This window comes from Phyllobates terribilis, unplaced genomic scaffold (assembly GCF_046119375.1).
Source record: "Phyllobates terribilis strain yellow unplaced genomic scaffold, ASM4611937v1 Scaffold_11__3_contigs__length_659146591, whole genome shotgun sequence".
NCBI lineage: Eukaryota > Metazoa > Chordata > Amphibia > Anura > Dendrobatidae > Phyllobates > Phyllobates terribilis.
The window spans coordinates 297,112,193-297,135,312 of NW_027362771.1; the positions used below are offsets into that span (position 1 = coordinate 297,112,193).

A 23,120-nucleotide genomic window follows, 5' to 3' on the forward strand; every position below is an offset into this window, starting at 1 on the left:
GCTTACATCATACAGTGGATGAATACATGTTGTGCACAAGTAATATCCAAAAGGCTAGTAAATACCCTGACTTATGAGACACACATGGATCATTTACCTTTTCAGAAGGAAAACCACCAATGTCCATGTAATTCTCTGATTTATCTGTTAGTTCAGTGTTAAACAGGTTGGGGTCACCGATGTAACACACAGTTGGGACACTGGAAGCAGAGATTTGGGCACCTTTGCTTGTTGGTGCCATTTGGCACGTCATACTTGTTTGAAGACTATCACTGTAAAATGCACGCTCACTGTCCTTACACATTTGGAAGAATTCACTTGCCAATTTTATATTATAATCCTGTAATGAAACATTATACAGAATTTTTTGTGCTGTTGTCAGACGTCTTACTTTATCTTATTTAAGCGGATTTCTCTATTACTTAACAGTTGATTCGTGAATTATTGAACAAAATGATTTCTCAATTGCTTCGCCACTGCGTAAAACCTTACATCACCAGCGACTGCCCATTTACCTGGGCCTTTTCTTTCTACCGGTACCGTGGGCACCTTTCTACTCTCACTTCACATCCTCTCCCTTCAAGGATTTCTCTAGCAAAAGCACATGGGTTTGCGTGTGTGGCAGAGGTGCAACATACAAGAACGTCTGGAAACCTGCAAGAAAACAGACTACTAGGAAAACCCCTTCTTGAACTACAGTAAATGTTTGGCCCCTATAAAATAAAAAAAAGCTTATTCTCACCTCCCGTGCTGGTGCCGTTCCAGCAGTGCAGGAACTCGCGGTCCCGGAGCTCTTGTGCGGTTGTTGTAACACGTGACCCCAGTGCTCAATCACTGTCCCCGCCTTCAGACAAATCGAACATGAAGAGGAAGTCCGGGCTGCGGCTGATCTCAGGCTTCCTCTTCATTTTCAATTCGACAGGAGCCGGGGACAGTGACGCCAGCTCTGATTGTGCGTCGGTGTCACAACAGCACAGGACCTTGGGGAGAGCTAGTGCCGACACGGCAGGAACAGCGCCAGCAAGGAAGGGGAGTACAGGCTTTTTTATTTTATCGGGGCAAATCATGGGGTATGGCAAGAAGTTGTCCAAGTAGTGGACAACTTTTTTAAGATGGGCGTGGGCGTTTCATAGTTCTGTCAGTTTGAAGTGGACATGGACATAAATTTTTGCTTATCTGATTTAACACATTTCAGCACACTGGAAATGTGTAGAGAGCTCCATTTACAACTTTATTTCAGTGCCCAGTTTTTGAAACATCTGCTCTCTATTCACTTTTTTTGTTTAACTATGTTTTCTCACATTTCTTTACGGTCACTGCACTTCCTGACAGTCTTCTCTCATTTGACAGATGTTGTTTTATCCCTGAAAAATCATCTTCAAAGTGCCGGTCACTGTGCCAGACATCTGCATTCTGGACAACTTCCATTCCACTGCCCATTGGCAAATGCGATCCATCTCTAGCAGCAGAGACACCAGGTCTTTGACAGGGAGACAAACTACATACAAGCACGACAGCAAAGGTGGACTTTCTGTCTAGAGCAGACAAGCTATTGGATGATGGCAAGAGCAATGCATGCTGGGAAATGAGGGAAAGGAAAAGCCAGCACCTTTAGTTCTGGTAGAATACCAATGAAGAGTAAGCGAGAGGATGGTAAGTTGCAGAGCATGGAAATCAGGACAGTCCCTAGACATATTAGACCGATATGTGCACGAGAAGCAACTGGTTAAGAGGATGGGATGTGGGGAATAAGGGCAGCAAACCATGCTTTTCTACACAGTTTATGAGAATAACATTTACTTAAGTGTAACCGTCGTTTCAATGTTTATTTCATAAATCAATAGTATATGTAAAAATAAGAAACTTTGTAATAGATCTTATTAGAAAAAATAGCTTTTTTCTCTGGCAAAGTTGATCAGTCATTATCTAAACTTTCAATTGTTAAGTAAAATTTATATTCAGTGAAGACATTTTCCCATTACTGAGATAGTCTTAGGAGCAGCAGCTGCCATCTCCTATTTAGACGGAAGGAACTCTGCCTCCAGCTCCTCCCTTCTCCCCTCAACATAGAATCTTATCAGTAGCAGCTGCCATCTCCTATGTAGATGGGAGGAGCTCTGCCTCCAGCTCCTCCCATCTACACAGAATCTTATCAGTAGCAGCTGCCATCTCCTATCTCAGTAATGGGAAAGTGTCTTCACTGAACACAGATTTTACCTCAGAATTGTGATAATGACTGATCAATTTTGGCAGAGAAAGAAGCAGATTTTTCTGATAAGATACATTACAAAGTTGCTTATTTTCATGTGTACAAGGGATTTATGAAATAGAAATTAAAATAGAGGTTACACTTTAAATTTCACAATTCTGGGGCCAGAGAGGAGAAAATGATCAATCACTCTTCTATGCACTGATCTCCGTGGATAAAAGCTATTGAATAATTAGTTGTCCACATCTAGAGGAACTGCATGGACTAAACAGATCATCTTCTCAACACTCCCTCTTCCCAAGTGATAGATGAAATCCTAGAACATTGCGACATTGTGTTTCTATACCCCCCCCCCCCCCCCAAAAAAAAAAAAAAAAAAAAATTGATAATGCAGAAGTTTGCTTCCAGGCCCTATACTCACAGTAGTATTTCCTCTGACAGGGAACTGATCAAGTCAGCGGCACGTGTTTTCCCACCACCAATTAAAGAAACATGATTACTAATAATTAATCATCCAGGTCCTCAATTCTAGATTAGATTACTTCACTGCAACTGATCCAGGTTGAAAATTGTGAGCACATTAAGATTTAGTCTGTTCAAAGCCACTTGTACAGCACGGCAGGGCTATGTTAGGCTATAAAGTGGACTCACCTTTGTTGGTATAGAAGGAAGAGTTAAATCTTGAAGACTCACACTTTCACTCTTTCCAGCTTTAGCTAGATTTTCCAAGCGAAGAGCTTCAGACTTTTTCCCCATAGGCAGTATTACATTGGTATTCAATGTAGAAGCAGCATTATCAGTCTCCATTATTTCATAAAACTCAAACGGATCAAGGACAGTGTTGATAGAAACATATTTTGCAGGATTGCTGTGCTCCACCACTTTCCGTGAATTGCAGTGTATCTGTTTCTTGGATTTACTGTAGAACAGAGCTATCCACATATGTAGGATGATTTTTACATCTTCAACCTTCTCTTTTAAATGGGGGTTCCATGGTCTAAAAATATAGAGACGCAAACAAAATACATATAACAAATATGACATGAAGAAAGGCCATAAAAAATCTTTTCAATGTGTCCTAGGAGCTCGACCATGTCCCTCCTCTCGTGCTGTGTATGGCGGCAGGACAACTCGCTGCAGCAGGAGCATCTCCCCACTGCGGTTGGACATAAAAGATGGTTATTTCCCTCCCTTCAGCCACTCATTTTATTTTTTTACATGTTATTAGTTGGTTACCTTTCATTAAAGAAAAAGTTGCATTAAGAGTTAGGCTATGTGCCCATGTAGCAGATTTGATGCAGTGCGTTTTTGCCTCTCTCTGGCAGAAAAAAAACGCATGCAGATTTACATGTGTTTTTTCTGCCAGAGAGGTGTTTTTTCAAGCACTTTTCCAAGCGATTTTGAGCATCACTTGGAAAAGTGCTTGACAAGTTGGTAACGCAATATAAATCCATGCAACTGGCATGGACTTATATTGTGTGACCAACTTAGATGCTTTAAATGCTGCATCTATAGTTAAAAAAAAAATTAAAAAGTTAAAAATAAAAAAAAACTGTACACTGTGTGCAGAATTATCAGGCAAGTTGTATTTTAGAGGATTATTTTTATTATTGATCAACAACTATGTTACTCAATCAACCCAAAAGACTCAAATATCCAAGCTTAATATTTTTGGAAGTTGGAGTGTTTTTTTTTTTAGATTTGGCTATCTTAGGAGGATATCTGTTTGTGCAGGTAACTATTACTGTGCAGAATTATTAGGCAACTTAATAAAAACCAAATATAATCCCATCTCACTTGTTTAATTTCACCAGGTAAACCAATATCAGTGCACAAAATTTAGAACATTTCTGACATGCAAAAACAAAAACCCCAAAAATTAGTGATCAATATAGACACCTTTCTTTATGATGACACTCAACAGCCTTCCATCCATAGATTCTGTCAGTTGCTTGATCTGTTTTCGATCAACATTGCGTGCAGCAGCCACCACAGCCTCCCAGACACTGCTCCGAGAGGTGTACTGTTTTCCCTCCCTGTAGATCTCACATTTTATGATGGAACACAGGTTCTCTATGGGGTTCAGATCAGGCGAACAAGGGGGCCATGTCATTATTTTTTCTTCTTTTAGACCTTTACTGGCCTGCCACGCTGTGGAGTAGTTGGTTGCATGTGATGGAGCATTGTCCAGCATGAAAATCATGTTTTTCTTGAACGATACCGACTTCTTCCTGTACCACTGCTTGAAGAATTTGTCTTCCAGAAACTGGCAGTAGGTCTGGGAGTTGGGCTTCACTCCATCCTCAACCTGAAAAGGTCCCACAAGTTCATCTATGATGATACCAGCCCATACCAGAACCCCACCTCCACCTTGATGGCGTCTGAGTCGGAGTGGAGCTCTCTGCCCTTTACAGATCCAGCCTCTGGCCCATCATATCTTAAGATATTTCTTGGCCCATTCTTGACGTTTTATCTTATGTTTCTTGTTCAAAGGTGGTCGTTTTTCAGCCTTCCTTACCTTGGCCATATCCCTGAGTATCGCACACCTTGTGCTTTTTGATACTCCAGTAATGTTGCAGCTCTGAAATATGCCAAAACTGGTGGCGAATGGCATCTTGGCAGCTTCACGCTTGATTTTCCTCAATTCATGGGCAGTTATTTTGGGTCTTTTTTGGCCAACACGCTTCTTGCAACCCTGTTGGCTATTTGCCATGAAACGCTTGATTGTTCGGTGATCACGCTTCAAAAGTTTGGAAATTTCAAGACTGCTGCATCCCTCTGCAAGACATCTCACAATTTAGGACTTTTCAGAGCCCGTCAAATCTCTCTTCTGACCCATTTTGCCAAAGGAAAGGAAGTTGCCTAATAATTAGGCACACCTTATATAGGGTGTTGATGTCATTAGTCAACACCCCTCCTCATTACAGAGATGCACATCACCAGATTTACTTAATTGGTAGTTGGTTCTCAAGCCTATGCAGCTTGGAGTAGGACAACATGTATAAAAAGTATCATGGGCTCAAAATACGCATTTGCCTAATAATTCTGACCACAGTTTATACTCACCTCTCCAGTCTACTCCCGGCGGCGATCCTCTCTCCTCGGCGTCCCGCGGTGTATTTGCAGGACCTGCGGTGACGTTATTTAGTCAGCTGATGGTCATGCGATCATCACCTGACCGCTGCCATCAGCCCTAGCGTGACCATCAGCTGACTAAATGAAGTCACCGCAGGTCCTGCAAGTACACCGCGGGACGCCAAGGAGAGAGGACGCGGCCGGGAGAAGACCGGAGAGGCGAGTAGGGAGGTTTTTATTATTTTTAACTTTATTTCTTTTTTTCACCGCGTGGTAGCCGGAATGAAGAGGAGTTGTAGTCTCCTCTTCATACGGAGTACCACACGCACCGAGATTACGCCGCAAATTCGCGGCCATTGAATTTAATTGAAACACAGCAAATCCACATATACCTGCGGGTTTGCTGCGTTTCAATGTTCCTCAATGGCCGCGAATTTGCGGCGTAATCGCGGTAGAAATGGGTCATGCTGCGTTTTGCAACGCAATGCGAATTCGGCGTGCTAATTAGCGCATCATGTGCACAGCACATCCGAGTTCACATTGCTTTGCATGGCAGACGGCTTTACAAGCGTTTTCGTGGGCGTAAAATTGACGCAAAAACGCTACGGGGGCACATAGCCTTAGTCTGAAATTTCCCTTCTTCAATTAGTTTTCAGACCCCCTGATACGCAGTTTCAGATCAAAGCATGGTCAGATAACGCTTCTATATAAGCAATTAGGGTCTGAGTAAGTAGGAGTCTAATATCAGGGCTTGTGGTCAGTGTCATAATTGCAAGATCGAAGCTACATAGGAAAACCCCCTGAAAGTTTATAAAAAGCAAGCAAACAGGTTACTGCAATGCAACAAAAACAAAGTTGAAAGATCACTCTAAAGGAAATACCATATATATGCTTTGTTTTAAAATGGAATGTGTATATATGCACCTACCTTCCCTACCAACTCAAATACCTAAAGACTGATTTATCTGTAGTAGTATAGCAATAACCTGCTTTACCTATTCCCTACATGTGTATGCAGCACAACTGAGCGGAGCATCGGGTGTCAATAGCATTATCAGCTAAGTGGTTAGACAGACGGGAGATCCGGGTGGGCTACCATGGCAGTTAGTGACCTATTTAAGGTCCTATGTCTGCCATGGTTATGCTCCTATGAAGCATCCCAAACAGGTAGGGTTTCAGATTATTAGAACAATACCTGAAATCAGCATATATTATATGTCCACACAGTAAATTTCCCCATATAGTGTAATTTCGTGATCAATATAGGACATACACATGGAAGACCATTCGGAAAATTACCATGAACCCAAAACAAAAGAAACCGAACACATTGGTCACAAAACTGGAGTAAAGAACTAGCCAAACAATGTATCAGACTAAAAAAATTTTTATTCAAAAAGTCCAAGGTTCTTGGTGGCACTGAAACACAAGTGCACACACAGGTGTAAAAACAAATAAAATGAAATACATAGTACATCAGTATGAAATATCAGTAATTAACAAAAGACCAGGCTAAACCATAGTACACAACTGCTGTGCACAAAATATACACACATTTTATACTGTATAAACATGCTCGGACTCCAAAATAAATTGTAGCTCTATCACTATTCAAAATAAACATAAGGTCAATGACCAGGTAACACTGCAATACTCAAACATAAGGTGTTGCAGCCACGAATGAATTGCTCAGAGTAAAGGTACGAGCACGTGTAATAGCCAAATGAATGTATGTAAAATATTAGTGCATGATGGTACATACGCTATGCCGCGTGGAAAGGAAAAGAGTCTCAATACCTGGTGGTCCGTAACTGTGTGATGCATGCCGACCCCGACGCGCGTTTCGGCACCACCAGGTATTGAGACTCTTCTCCTTTCCATGCTGTGCCTATTCGGAGTCTTTGATTTATGCAGCATAGCATACAGTACAGACCAAAAGTGGACACACCTTCTCATTTAAAGATTTTTCTGTATTTTCATGACTATGAAAATTGTAGATTCACACTGAAGGCATCAAAACTATGAATTAACACATGTGGAATTATATACTTTACAAAACAGTGTGAAACAACTGAAAATATGTCTTATACTCTAGGTTCTTCAAAGTAGCCACCTTTTGCTTTGATGACTGTTTTGCACACTCTTGGCATTCTCTGGATGAGTTTCAAGAGGTAGTCACCGGAAATGGTTTTCACTTCACAGGTGTGCCCTGTCAGGTTTAATAAGTGGGATTTCTTGCCTTATAAATAGGGTTGGGACCATCAGTTGTGTTGTGCAGAAGTCTGGTGGATACACAGCTGATAGTCCTACTGAATAGACTGTTAGCTGCTTTTTTCTTGCCATAATATAAATTCTAAGTAAAGAAAACGAGTGGCCATCATTACTTTAAGAAATGAAGGTCAGTGAGTGCGAAAAATTGGGGAAACTTTGACAGTGTCCCCAAGTGCAGTTGCAAAAACCATCAAGCGCTACAAAGAAACTGACTCACATGAGGACCGCCCCAGGAAAGGAAGACCAAGAGTCACCTCTGCTTCTGAGGATAAGTTTATCCGAGTCACCAGCCTCAGAAATCACAGGTTAACAGCAGCTCAGATTAGAGACCAGGTCAATGCCACACAGAGTTCTAGCAGCAGACACATATCTTCAACAACTGTTAAGAGGAGACTTTGCGCGGCAGGCCTTCATATAGCTGCTAGGAAAACACTGCTAAGGACAGGCAACAAGCAGAAGAGACTTGTTTGGGCTAAAGAACACAAGGAATGGACATTAGACCAGTGGAAATCTGTGCTTTGGTCTGATGAGTCCAAATTTGAGATCTTTGGTTCCAACCACCGTGTCTTTGTGCGATGCAGAAAAGGTGAACGGATGGACTCTACATGCCTGATTCCCACCGTGAAGTATGGAAGAGGAGGTGTGATGGTGTGGGGGTGCTTTGCTGGTGACACTGTTGGATATTTATTCAAAATTGAAGGCATACTGAGCCAGCATGGCTAACACAGCATCTTGCAGCGGCATGCTATACCATCCTGTTTGCGTTGGACCATTATTTATTTTTCAACAGGACAATGACCCCAAACACACCTACAGGCTGTGTAAGCGCTATTTGACCAAGGGGGAGAGTGATGGGGTGCTACGCCAGATGACCTGGCCTCCACAGTCACCAGACCTGAACCCAATCGAGATGGTTTGGGGTGAGCTGGACCGCAGAGTGAAGGCAAAAGGACCAACAAGTGCTAAGCATCTCTGGGAACTCCTTCAAGATTGTTAGAAGACCATTTCCGGTGACTACCTCTTGAAGCTCATCAAGAGAATGCCAAGAGTGTGCAAAGCAGTCATCAAAGCAAAAGGTGGCTACTTTGAAGAACCGAGAATATAAGACATATTTTCAGTTGTTTCACACTTTTTCCACATGTGTTAATTCATAGTTTTGATGCCTTCAGTGTGAATGTACAATTTTCATAGTCATGAAAATACAGAAAAATCTTTAAATGAGAAGGTGTGTCCAAACTTTTGGTCTGTACTGTATGTACCAACATGCACTAGTATTTTACATACATTCATTTGGCAATTACACGTGCTGGTATCTTTACTCTGAGCAATTCATTCGTGGCTGCAACACCTTATGTTTGAGTATTGCAGTGTTTATTTTGAATAGTGACAGAGCTGCAATATATATTGGAGTCAGTGCATGTCTATACAGTATAAAATAGGTGTGTGTATTTTGTGCACAGCAGTGGTGTGCTATGGTTTAGCCTGGTCTTTTGTTAATTACTGATATTTCATACTGATGTACTATGTATTTCATTTTATTTGTTTTTACACACGTGTGTGCACTTTTGTTTCAGTTCCACCAAGAACCATGGACTTTTTGAATAAAGGTTTTTTAGTCTGATACAATGTTTGGCTAGTTCTTTACTCCAGTTTTGTGACCAATGTGTTCGGTTTCTTTTGTTTTGGGTTCAGGGGTTCATATTAGACTGCCAAGTATACACTACACTGCAATACACAAGGTTTGGTGTGTACTGCACTTGCTATAAAGCAAATGCAGTACAAGTCCCAAGAAGATATTATAAAAACAATGTAAAGAACAAACACAAAATATGTAAATAAATCAAGCAACATTGCAGCTTAAAAAGCAATCAAAAAGTTGCAAGTACCCTAAAATACAAATAAAATCCACAGCTTGCTCTGCAAAAAATAAACAAAACGCTCAAATAAAAAGGTTATTGGTCTCATCATATGGTGACAAACAACATAAATACAACATTCACTAATCTTTCTGACCGGCAAAATAAAGTTACCGGATCATTTTTACGTTATTTTCAATATCAATAGAAATAAACTACCTGTACAAAAAGACATTAATAAAAGCCACTAAAAATGAAATAATGGGGCTCTGTTCACACTGCATGTATGCAGAAGGAGCCCCTGATGGAGCCATAAACTGCATTGATACAAGTGAAATCCAAATGGACGCCATTTGTGATTTTTTTTCCAACAGTTGTCTGACTTTTCAGATTGTTACAAGAACAGTCTATTACATTTTTGTGACCACCTGAAAAGGTCAACTTAAACTCTTTTTGTCTCATTACACTCTCTCTCAATTGAGGTTTCTGCCCGAATCCTGTATTTGATAATTCATACAGAACTCCCCTGATGCACCACATAAACAGTGTGAACAGAACCTAACATTTCACAATTCAGGAGCTTTCAGTGGAGTTTAACAATGCAAATAAAACTGCGTACGAAAAAAATTCCTCTACAATTCTTGTTCTGGCACTCTTCAATATTACTTCATATTGACAAATGCCAAAAAACTGACAACGTGTGAAATAGAGAGCAATACATGTGCTAAATGATCATGTCAGGTTGGATCAGATCGCCCTAAAAACAGAATACGCGTATATTATTACACATCACATACTCACCCATGCAGGGCACGATTTATTGTTTTTTCTAGAGGATCACTAGTAAACTTGCTGTCAAGGTCAAAATCGTAGCTTGGTTCCCAGTGGATAGTAATTAGAACATTGTCCCGGAGCTTGAACACTCCCCTCTGTTTGCTACCAGTCACTAGGGACTCACTCCCACCACTCAATACAACCTTTTCTGAGAGACCATCTGCTGACTCAGGAACCACATCAGCCGATGTAGTGGAATCAGGGACACCTTGAATGGGTTTTTCATTCGCTTCTTTTGTAGATTTCCCTGGAATAATCCCTAGCGGAAGCTGAGAGTAAGAATGCTCCAAGCAAATTTTACTTGTGGCATTATACCGAGCTTTAGCCTTGGCAGCAGCAATGTGAGCTTTTTGTGATATTTGTTTTTCACCGGTTTCAAAACGTTTCTGTGATGCAATGCTGCGAGGAGAGACATTAAAGCCATTTTTAGGCTTATCACTTTCCAATGTATGTTCAGGCTCAGGGCATGGCGTGGTAGATGGAGCTGGGGGACTATAAGCCTTTCCTGGAGGCTCTACAGTACTTACATGGTCATCTCTAGGTGCACCTTCCTCAACCAGTAACTCAGGGGCAGATGCCACATTCACATTTAAGTAAGGAGTATTTGAGGAGCCAAATGAGTTTAGGGCCAAGTCAGCCAGTAGATTAAGGGCATGTGATTCATACATGCTTATTCTTTTATCTAATATACTATCCTCAGGGATCGGAGGAGAAGGCCACTTTTGGGCATCTTTTAGGCTTTCACTGGATTTCCCAGATGTGTTGATCTGCTCAACTGTAATCGCCTTCATTTTCTGTTGAGTCCTTGTATTGGTTCTTCCCCTCTTTCCACGTCTTCGCTCACTTGCCTTTTTCAAGCTTTCAGACTTGTTTATAGCCTCCACTGCCATAATTATCTTGCCTGTACCAAAAAAATACATAAATGAAGTAGTGTCCACAATAATACATTACCTAGTAAAACCTATATATACACACACAAATTTTATTATTCTTTTTTAAATAGGCACCGCAAAATCACATCCCCCAACACATTTGGTAAAATAAAGATGAAAAGTGGTCAACCCTTTTAAAATTGAACAGCAGATTATGGTGAAGTAAACTAACCAATGTATATTTACCAAACGTTCAGATTTTCTTTTAGTAGAATATACTAGGCTTTGGAAATTCTGCAAAATTGTTCTACATATACACTGTGTGCAGAATTATTAGGCAAATGCGTATTTTGAGCCCATGATACTTTTTATACATGTTGTCCTACTCCAAGCTGCATAGGCTTGAGAGCCAACTACCAATTAAGTAAATCTGGTGATGTACATCTCTGTAATGAGGAGGGGTGTTGACTAATGACATCAACACCCTATATAAGGTGTACTTAATTATTAGGCAACTTCCTTTCCTTTGGCAAAATGGGTCAGAAGAGAGATTTGACGGGCTCTGAAAAGTCCTAAATTGTGAGATGTCTTGCAGAGGGATGCAGCAGTCTTCAAATTTCCAAACTTTTGAAGCGTGATCACCGAACAATCAAGCGCAAAATAACTGCCCATGAATTGAGGAAAATCAAGCGTGAAGCTGCCAAGATGCCATTCGCCACCAGTTTTGCCATATTTCAGAGCTGCAACGTTACTGGAGTATCAAAAAGCACAAGGTGTGCGATACTCAGGGACATGGCCAAGGTAAGGAAGGCGGAAAACCGACCACCTTTGAACAAGAAACATAAGATAAAAAGTCAAGAATGGGCCAAGAAATATCTTAAGACTGATTTTTTAAAGGTTTTATGGACTGATGAAATGAGAGAGACTCTTGATGGGCCAGATGGATGGGCAGAGTCTGGATCAGTAAAGGGCAGAGAGCTCCACTCGACTCAGACGCCAGCAAGGTGGAGGTGGGGTACTGGTATGGGCTGGTATCATCAAAGATGAACTTGTGGGACATTTTCGGGTTGAGGATGGAGTGAAGCTCAACTTCCAGACCTACTGCCAGTTTCTGGAAGACAACTTCTTCAAGCAGTGGTACAGGAAGAAGTCGGTATCGTTCAAGAAAAACATGATTTTCATGCAGGACAATGCTCCATCACATGCATCCAACTACTCCACAGCGTGGCTGGCCAGTAAAGGTCTAAAAGAAGAAAAAATAATGACATGGCCCCCTTGTTTGCCTGATCTGAACCCCATAGAGAACCTGTGGTCCATCATAAATTGTGAGATCTACAGGGAGGGAAAACAGTACACCTCTGGGAACAGTGTCTGGGATGCTGTGGTGGCTGCTACACGCAATGGTGATCGAAAACAGATCAAGCAACTGACAGAATCTATGGATGGAAGGCTGTTGAGTGTCATCATAAAGAAAGGTGGCTATATTGATCACTAATTTTTTTAGTTTTTATTTTTGCATGTCAGAAATGTTTATTTCTAAATTTTGTGCACTGATATTGGTTTACCTGGTGAAAATAAACAAGTGAGATGGGATTATATTTGGTTTTTATTAAGTTGCCCAATAATTCTGCACAGTAATAGTTACCAGAACAAACAGATATCCTCCTAAGATAGCCAAATCTAAAAAAAACCACTCCAACTTCCAAAAATATTAAGCTTGGATATTTATGAGTCTTTTAGGTTGATTGAGAACATAATTGTTGATCAATAATAAAAATAATCCTCTAAAATACAACTTGCCTAATAATTCTGTACACAGTGTATATATATATATATATATATGTATATATATATATATATATATATATATATATATATATATATTACATATATATATATATATTACATATATATATATATATTACATATATATATATATATATTACATATATATATATATATATATATATATATATATATATATATATATATATATATATATATATATATATATATATATATATACACATATACACACACACACACACACACACACATATATATATATATATATATACACATACACACATACATATATACACATATACATACATATATATATACATATACATACACACATACCTACATACACATATACACACATACATACATACATACATACACATATACACACATACAGTCCAGACCAAAAGTTTGGACACACCTTCTCATTTAAAGATTTTTCTGTATTTTCATGACTATGAAAATTGTACATTCACACTGAAGGCATAAAAACTATGAATTAACACGTGTGGAATTATATACTTAACAAAACGTGTGAAACAACTGAAAATATGTCTTATATTCTAGGTTCTTCAAAGTAGCCACCTTTTGCTTTGATGACTGCTTTGATGACTGCTTTGCACACTCTTGGCATTCTCTTGATGAGCTTCAAGAGGGAGTCACCGGAAATGGTTTTCACTTCACAGGTGTGCCCTGTCAGGTTTAATAAGTGGGATTTCTTGCCTTATAAATGGGATTGGGACCATCAGTTGTGTTGTGCAGAAGTCAGGTGGATACACAGCTGATAGTTCTACTGAATAGACTGTTAGAATTTGTATTATGGCAAGAAAAAAGCAGCTAAGTAAAGAAAAACGAGTCGCCATCATTACTTTAACAAATGAAGGACAGTCAGTCCCCAAAAATTGGGAAAACTTTGAAAGTGTCCCCAAGTGCAGTTGCAAAAACCATCAAACGCTACAAAGAAACTGGCTCACATGAGGACCGCCCCAGGAAAGGAAGACCAAGAGTCACCTCTGCTTCTGAGGATAAGTTTATCCGAGTCACCAGCCTCAGAAATCGCAGGTTAACAGCAGCTCAGATTAGAGACCAGGTCAATGCCACACAGAGTTCTAGCAGCAGACACATCTCTACAACAACTGTTAAGAGGAGACTTTGTGCAGCAGGCCTTCATGGTAAAATAGCTGCTAGGAAACCACTGCTACGACAAGCAACAAGCAGAAGAGACTTGTTTGGGTTAAAGAACAAAAGGAATGGACATTAGACCAGTGGAAATCTGTGCTTTGGTCTGATGAGTCCAAATTTGAGATCTTTGGTTCCAACCACCGTGTCTTTGTGCGACGCAGAAAAGGTGAACGGATGGACTCTACATGCCTGGTTCCCACCGTGAAGCATGGAGGAGGAGGTGTGATGGTGTGGGGGTGCTTTGCTGATGACACTGTTGAGGATTTTTTCAAAATTGAAGGCATACTGAACCAGCATGGCTACCACAGCATCTTGCAGCGGCATGCTATTCCATCCGGTTTGCGTTTAGTTGGACCATCATTTATTTTTCAACAAGACAATGACCCCAAACACACCTCCAGGCTGTGTAAGGGCTATTTGACCAAGCAGGAGAGTGATGGGGTGCTACCCCAGATGACCTGGCCTCCACAGTCACCAGACCTGAACCCAATCGAGATGGTTTGGGGTGAGCTGGACCGCAGAGTGAAGGCAAAAGGGCCAACAAGTGCTAAGCATCTCTGGGAACTCCTTCAAGATTGTTGGAAGACCATTTCCGGTGACTACCTCTTGAAGCTCATCAAGAGAATGCCAAGAGTGTGCAAAGCAGTCATCAAAGCAAAAGGTGGCTACTTTGAAGAACCTAGAACATCAGACATATTTTCAGTTGTTTCACACTTTTTTGTTAAGTATATAATTCCACATGTGTCAATTCATAGTTTTGATGCCTTCAGTGTGAATGTACAATGAGAACGTGTGTCCAATATGCCGGCAATCTCACACTTATCACCCATGCTTTTGATAGATAAAAGTTTGCACTAGTGCTGCAAAAATCTATTTGTTTTTTCTCTTTACCTGGATCAGACATTTTACGTTTTGATCGCCTGTCAGGCAAAACTATGTGCTGTTCTGGTGAAAAGGCTTTTTGGGGTTTTCTCTTCATGGCTTTAGTTTGTGGAGCCAAATTTTTCTTCTCATTTGCTTTGCTTGGAGTTATCTTTTCAGTTGTCTGAATTTTCTCATCTTGTATAAAGGCAGCTGACAAAACTTCAGCTCCTAGAAATAAAAAGACAGTTACATAGTTTGACAAAAGACCTAAAGTCCATCAAGTTCAACCTTTCTCCACCAATTATATATTTTGTCACTAAATTAACTATAACCCACAATGTTATGTGTATTGAGGAAATCATCCAGCCATTTTAAAAGCTGTTATAGTGTCTGCCATTATTACCTCTTGTGGTCGGGCATTCCACAGTCTGACTGCTTTAACTGTAAAGAACCCTTTCCTATTTAGCGGCCATAATCGCCTTTCTTCCACCTGTAATGAGTGCCCCCTGGTCCTTTGTATGGGCTTTGGAAGGAATAAGTCATGTGCAAGTCCTTTGTACTGTCTCCACATATATTTATACATGTAAATAAGATCTCACCTGAGACATCTTTTATCTAAGAGAACAAGCCCAACTTTGCCAACTTCTCATCATATTAGAGGCCTTCCATTCCTTGTAATAATCTAGTTGCCCGCCTTTGTGTTGGCTTTATTTAAAAAGTTTACACAGTAAAGCTGAACCAGTCACCTTGGAAAACACCATTTACCTGCAGATATAGGGTTAATCTGCAGGTAAATAGCATTACAGAGCTTCCTGTCTGCCTTACTGAAAGTGCAGCTACCAGGAGAAAACAAACTTATTTCCTCACGGGAGCTGCCAACTTTTAGACTAGACATAGGGGCATGCACACAGCGCCTACAGTGGCCACTCACTATAATGTTAGTTGCGGCTATTAGTACACCCTGGCACTTTCGACAGCTCGATATGCACAGATGCATTACAATGCTGACTGACAAAGTGCCGAGGTGTGCTTACAGTGCTCTGTGCACACCCCCAAGGATAAAAGCCAGCAGCTCCCAGGAGTAAATTAATTAATTTAATCCCAGTAGTCACATGTTCAATAAAGTGGTCAGGTAGCATTTCAACGCTATGGCCGAAGGGAAATTGTTTTCAGAGGTGACAGGTTCCCTTTAAACAAAGATGCCGATAAAGTCTGTTAAATTGTCTGAATTGTAAAGAGCTGCGGAATATATTTGCGCTATATAAATAAAAAGATTATTATTTGATTTTGTTTTTAAACAAATGCAGAAATGTTACAATTATTACTGACTTAGGCTCACCGAACTGAAGACAAAGCATAGTACAGCACGTTGATACAAAAGATCTAGGTAGAAAATAAGTGCAGTAGTCCACACATGGCATACCAGGTTACAATTCCGCATCATACGCTAATCAAATTACCAACCTCTTTTTCTCCTTTGAGGATAAGGAACATGAGCAAGTTTTACAGTAGCTTCACTTGAAGAAGCAATCGGTTTCTTGCCCTCAGAGAGAAGGCGCCTTCTCTTGTTTGAAGTCTGATTCTCACCGGTCTCTGCAGTGGTCAGGGCAGCCTGTTTGACAGATTTCTTTTTGCTTTTCTTTTCTCTTCTCTTAACACTTCTCCTTTTGGTGGTTTTCTTAGAATGTTGTTCTTTGTTCTCATGAACACCGCGTTTTCCTTTTCGCCTGCCACTGCCAGCTTTTGATTCTGCGGTCTTAGATGGTGAAGACCGATTGTCCTGCTTTATTAAGCTTCCTGCAGTTTTCCCAAACTGGTCAGCGTTACTAGATATAAAGGCATTTTCAGCTAAAATATTATTCATTTTGATGACTGAGACACTGAACTGCAAAGGTGAAGAAATGTACAACTTTAGACAAGAAAACGCTAAAGGGCTACATTTTTGGGGGAGGTCATCAACAGGACTATGAAGTGCAGACAGAGGTGCACTTTGCTCAGACTTTCTTTCTGATGAACTGTCTTTCTTTCCTGGGAGAACTGCATATTTCCTAAAATATTGTTCTACTAATGGAGCAGGGTAAAGAGCTTTGTCCTTTTGCAACTTGTTTGCCTCTATAATGGCATAGTGAAGTCCAGGTAGCAGATTAGATACTGCCAATGGAAGTTCTTTTCTGATGAATTTGTTCTCCCATTCTTCTCGGTCTAAATGGAAAACATAAAATAGCATAAGCATAGTCTCTCCATTACTCATTTCAGTTTCTTCAATATAAATTTGTATATATCTACACTCCACAATATTGAAATTGCATCACTAAGGAGGAAAAGTCGTGGAATTATGAAAATCACAGGTTTTAATGTTAATCATACGCAAATGATGAAAAAGTGGAAATAAAATTTTCAAAACCTATCCATTAATTCATTATCAAGTATCAGTGCCACACACAGACATTCACGCACTTCCACTCCTTGGAATGCGATCAATGAGGAAATTAATGGTTCTCTGAGGAATGCTCTGCCAGACTGAATGCACTTGGGCATCAAAATCCACTGCTGGCAACTCTCTGCTGTGGGCGACCAAAGACATTCCAGATGTGCTTGATGAGAGACAAGTCTAGAGATGACGCAGGCCATGGCAACATGTTTAGGTCACACAGGCTACTCACAGTGGCACATGCAACATGTGGACTGGCGTTCGTGTGTCGAACAATGGCTCCTCGGACACTTTCTTGTTCCCTCGTGAAGGCCTCTGCATAGCATTGCCCACAAGGTCTCCAGACCAATCTCTTTGAGACCGGTGGTTTGAGGTTAATCTGACACTTGTACCTGGACGTCTGGCTCGTAGCCCAATGTTGTACAAACACCATTTAATGGTTTGTGTAGACACTGTTTGAGAAGGCTTAATATGTGACATCACTTTGTACAGAATGGATCACTACGTGCCATTATTTGAAAATGATGAGACAACACCATGCAGAGGCCCTCCCAAGGAAACAGCACACCCGGGATTATGGCGGTGGCACAGGGAACAGTAGGACCTCTAGTCTTCATTCCAGGTACACTAACAGCTCGCCGTTATATTGATTTGGTGGTGGGACCAGTGGTACAGCCATTTCTCCAAAGTGTCCTAGGAGCAGTTTTTCAACACAAAACAACTACAGGCTGGGTAGCCTAAAAGTGCTACCATGGCAGCGTCTCCGCACTGGTCTCGTATAAAGCACATCTGGGACGTCATTGGTCAGTAATTGAAAAAGATTTGTGCCCAAGTGCATTCAGCATTGCACAACATTCCTCAACCATTGATATTCTCACTGATAGCATGTCAAGAGTGTAAGTGTACTCGATACTGAATAAATCGAAACATTTAAAAATTTGGTTTCCATTTTTCCATCTCTTTAACAAGTCTATCGAGCCTGTGATTTCCATAACTCCATGACTTTTCCTTCTTGGTGTTGCAATTTCAATAATGAAGAGTGTGTATGCATGTGTCTATAGATCATTGATATGTATATTTGTGTCAGTTTATGTTACTCAAAAGCTACCTTTTAGAGATCAAAAAATGTAAACCATCAGCTCACCTATCCACTGATGCAGATGTGCACGGATCCAAATTACAAAGGAAACAGTCCATGTAACAAAGGCAGTTGATCCAGCACTTCCAACAACACTTTTATTTAGGAAAATTCATCCATAAAAGGTATATAGTGCCATAAAAAATCCAAATGAATGTGCGGAAAAGTATATCATAACCTACATAAGGTAGTAGGTTATGAATAAGAAGTATCACTTCGAAACACGTCAACCAACAACTTGAAAGCATCTCCCATGGGACTATTTCCTCAGATGATATACTTTTCCATACATTCATGTGGATTTTTTATGGAACCATATACCTTTTATTGCTGAATTTTCCTAATTAAAAATATATGCGCTATTGGAAGTGCTGGATCAACTGCCTTTGTTACATGGACTGTTTTCTTTTAGAGATGAGCAATTCAATTTGTTTTTCCCTGACCTGGTATCCAGTCCAGTCTACCATGGCAAGGGGTTTTCACTTTTGCACCCGGCATCCCCAGCCTGGTATCCAGAGCATCTCTAGCGCTTACTTGGCACTGGGATATAAGGATGCAAGTTGCGCCACAACATCATGACGTCACAGGTCTTGTAAATGTGAAAAGAAAAGACGTTGAAGCTGGTAGTAAGAAGCGCTAGGATGTCAAAATGAGTGGCAAACAGTCCATGAGCTAAAATATAAAAAGTAAGCCAAAGCAGCTCACCAGTAACCCCAAAGGGGTGAAATGTGGAAAATGCAAAGGATAAAAGCTGGTGATAAGAAGCGCTAAGGCATATAAAATTCAGCAATTACTACCTGTAATAAAGTCCTTATAAAAACACAACGCGTTTCGACGGCATGCAAGTCGTCTTCATCAGGTGATACAAGGAAATGACCTGAGGAATGTTATATAGGATCAAAAAACAAACCGATTGGACAGCTCATTAATGACATAACAATAAGTAATTTAACCCCTTAATATTGTCTGCAAGCCAGCGTGTGAAAACACAAACCAGCATATAGGATACCATGAATAATAATATATTTCACAAAAAAAAAAAAAACGAAACAAAAACCCTTTTATTTAAAAAATAATTGAAAAATAAAAGTATATATATATATATATATATATATATATATATATATATATATATATATATATATATATATATATATATATATATATATATATATATATATATATATATACACATACATACATACACATATACATACATGCACACACAAACACATTCATGCGTGCACATGCATGTATATTTAATTTAAAATTAATAAATGTAAAAATGCATTTAATTATATACGCTAAAAGAAGCTATTATAAAGCTCATTTCATCATATTCTCAATAGTAAGATTATGTCCTTCCGGTGCTAAAGTTCCCAATTTAAAAATCCAGAAGCTTTATTTCTTAATAAGATTGCTCAAACAATTTTGCATACTTTTATCTATATGATCAATAATTGTAAGGGTCATTTGACCAGGGTCCCTCTGATGCACAGTATTAAAATGCCTTGATAAACTATGCAATTGATACCCATTTCTAATATTCTGTCTGTGCTTGTTTAAACGGGCATGCATGGTCTGTACCGTGCGGCCCACATACTGAAGACCCCACGTGCACTCCAACAAATAAACCACATAGGTAGATTGGCATGACAACCTATGTTTGATGAAAAAGCGTTCGCCTGTGGTTCTAGATGTGAACCACAGTATAGTATATCAGTACTATCATGGACAGTGAAGGTAGAAATATTAGAAAAATTTGAACCCACCTAAACCTGTGTTGATGTAACAGCCTGAATCGTTCTCTTGGAAAAATCCCCAATTATATCCTCCTTCCCATTTTGGGTATTACCAACAATCAAGGGACCAGTAGTTTGATTTGTCAATCTTGTTACCAAAGGGACCACATCCAACACCCTAGAAGCCCAGGGTGTATCACAAGTAGAATTATCAACATTTGCTGGTACAGGGTCCAGACCCACAGTTGATAAAAAATCTTGAACCACAATAGAGGGATTACTAAAAGGTGGGCAGATTGGATGATTGATTAGCCTCGTCTATGACTAGTCCCAACTAATTCCATGCAGCTTATTTTCTTTTTACTTGACTTTTTACTATTATTATTGCTAATGTTTGGCTTTCCAGTTTTTAATTTATTTCGATGCTGATCATAAAATTCTTTTTGCTTATCAGATTTCCACAACAACCGAGAGTTTTACCAGGACAACCATTGACCCGAGATTGAGAATTGGATATCATTTCAGAATTATTCTCATTAGGGGTTTCAATTACATCCATTTCCTCAACCCTGGGATTGTTATTATTTTAGCCATCCAGTTTCTAGACCTGTTAATTCAAACAGATGATGCAGAGGGGCTGTTCACATCGACCTTTTTTAAATCCGTTGATGTGAACAGTTATTTGCGATTCGACAGCGGACATCTCCCAAGCTGGATTCGTAATGTTCCTTACGGTCAGTATTGGCGAATCCGTAGAAATTGCACACGTGATTGTGATTTTTGTAGAGAATCCCATATATTAAAAAAGAGGTTCCTTGCAAAAGGTTACCAGAAAAAACTTATGGGATGCATTTAATAAAACAAAATCACTAACACAGGAATCCTGTGAAAATAAGGTTTTGGATTCCAGGTCATCTGTTTGTAAATCTAGTGATTTAGCGAAATGGAGTTTGATAACCACATACAGTGCATTGTGAAAGTATTTGGCCCCCTTGAACTTTTCTACCTTTTGCCACATTTCTGGCTTCAAACAGATATAAAATTCAAATTTTTTTGGGAAGAATCAACAAGTGGGACACAATCGTGAAGTGGAACAAAATTTATTGTTTTTTTAAAACGTTAAATTAAAAACTGAAAAGTGGGGCGTGCAATATTATTCGGCCCCTTTACTTTCAGTGCAGAAGTTCAGTGAGGATCTTTGAATGATCCAATGTTGTCCTAAATGACTGGGAATGATAAATAGAATCCACCTGTGTGTAATCAAGTCTCCGTATAAATGCACCTGCTCTGTGATAGTCTCAGGGTTCTGTTTCAAGTGCAGAGAGCATCATGAAGGAACACACCAGGCAGGTCCGAGATACTGTTGTGGCGAAGTTTAAAGCCGGATTTGGATACAAAAATATTTCCCAAGTTTTAAACATCTCAAGGAGCACTGTGCAAGTGATCATATTGAAATGGAAGGAGTATCAGACCACTGCAAATCTACCAAGACCCGGCCGTCCCTCTAAACTTTCATCTCGAACAAGGAGAAGACTGATCAGAGATGCAGTCAAAAGGCCCATGATCACTCTGGATGAACTGCAGAGATCTACAGCTGAGGTGGGAGAGTCTGTCCATAGGACAACAATCAGTCGTACACTGCACAAATCTGGCCTTTATGGAAAAGTGGCAAGAAGAAAGCCATTTCTCAAAAGATATCCATAAAAAGTCTCATTTGAAGTTTGCCACAAGCCACCTGGGAGACACACCAAACATGTGGAATAAGGTGCTCTGGTCAGATGAAACCAAAATCGAACTTTTTGGCCACAATGCAAAACGATATGTTTGACGTAAAAGCAACACAGCTCATCACCCTCAAAACACCATTCCCACTGTCAAACATGGTGGTGGCAGCATCATGGTTTGGGCCTGCTTTTCTTCAGCAGGGACAGGGAAGATGGTTAAAATTGATGGGAAGATGGACGGAGCCAAATACAGGACCATTCTGGAAGAAAACCTGTTGGAGTCTACAAAAGAACCTGAGACTGGGACGGAGATTTATCTTCCAACAAGACAATGATCCCAAACATAAAGCAAAATCTGCAATGGAATGGTTCAAAAATCAACGTATCCAGGTGTTAGAATGGCCAAGTCAAAGTCCAGACCTGAATCCGTGGAAAGAGCTTAAAACTGCTGTTCACAAACGCCCTCTATCCAACATCAATGAGCTCGAGCTGTTTTGCAAGGAAGAATGGGCAAGAATTTCAGCCTCTCGATGTGCAAAACTAATAGAGACATACCCCAAGCGACTTGCAGCTGTAATCGCAGCAAAAAGGTGGCATTACAAAGTATTAACTCAAGGGGGCCGAATAATATTGCACGCCCCACTTTTCAGTTTTTAATTTGTTAAAGTTTAAAATATCCAACAAATTTCGTTCCACTTCACGATTGTGTCCCACTTGTTGTTGATTCTTCCCCAAAAAATTAGAATTTTATATCTTTATGTTTGAAGCCAGAAATGTGGTAAAAGGTAGAAAAGTTTGAGCGGGCCAAATACTTTCACAATGCACTGTATTGCCAGCCCCGTCTGATTATTCATAAGTTATTGCGTAAATATTGGTATATTTTGATGGCAGATCCATTTCCCCCCAGATGTTCTCCCAGATAAACCAATGGTAAAATATAGGAAGAATAAGTGTTTCCGAAATTTGGTAGCCCCCAGTAACACAACCTGTAAGAAAATAGTAACACATTGAGGATTCTAGTGATGTGGGCTGATACCAATGCTGTATCCTTAGGTGCTTGTGATGCCATAGTATTATCAATGGGACTTTGAGTTTCACATCTAGAACCACAGGTGAACG

General features: G+C 40.0%; 1 protein-coding gene across 3 annotated transcripts in view; it reads right to left on the reverse strand.

Moving 5' to 3' along the window:
* Positions 1–23,120, reverse strand: part of TASOR2 (transcription activation suppressor family member 2) — a 126,108-nt gene that overhangs the window by 41,401 nt on the left and 61,587 nt on the right. For 2 of the 3 annotated variants that reach the window (XM_073652472.1, XM_073652470.1), the window contains exons 10-14: positions 16,431–17,168; positions 14,994–15,194; positions 10,213–11,146; positions 2,861–3,206; positions 98–340 (exon numbers count right to left, since the gene is read on the reverse strand). In XM_073652472.1, the coding sequence (XP_073508573.1) occupies positions 98–340; positions 2,861–3,206; positions 10,213–11,146; positions 14,994–15,194; positions 16,431–17,168 (2,462 nt within the window). The remainder of the gene's footprint in view (positions 1–97; positions 341–2,860; positions 3,207–10,212; positions 11,147–14,993; positions 15,195–16,430; positions 17,169–23,120) is intronic. The other variant, XM_073652471.1, reaches the window with a different exon arrangement.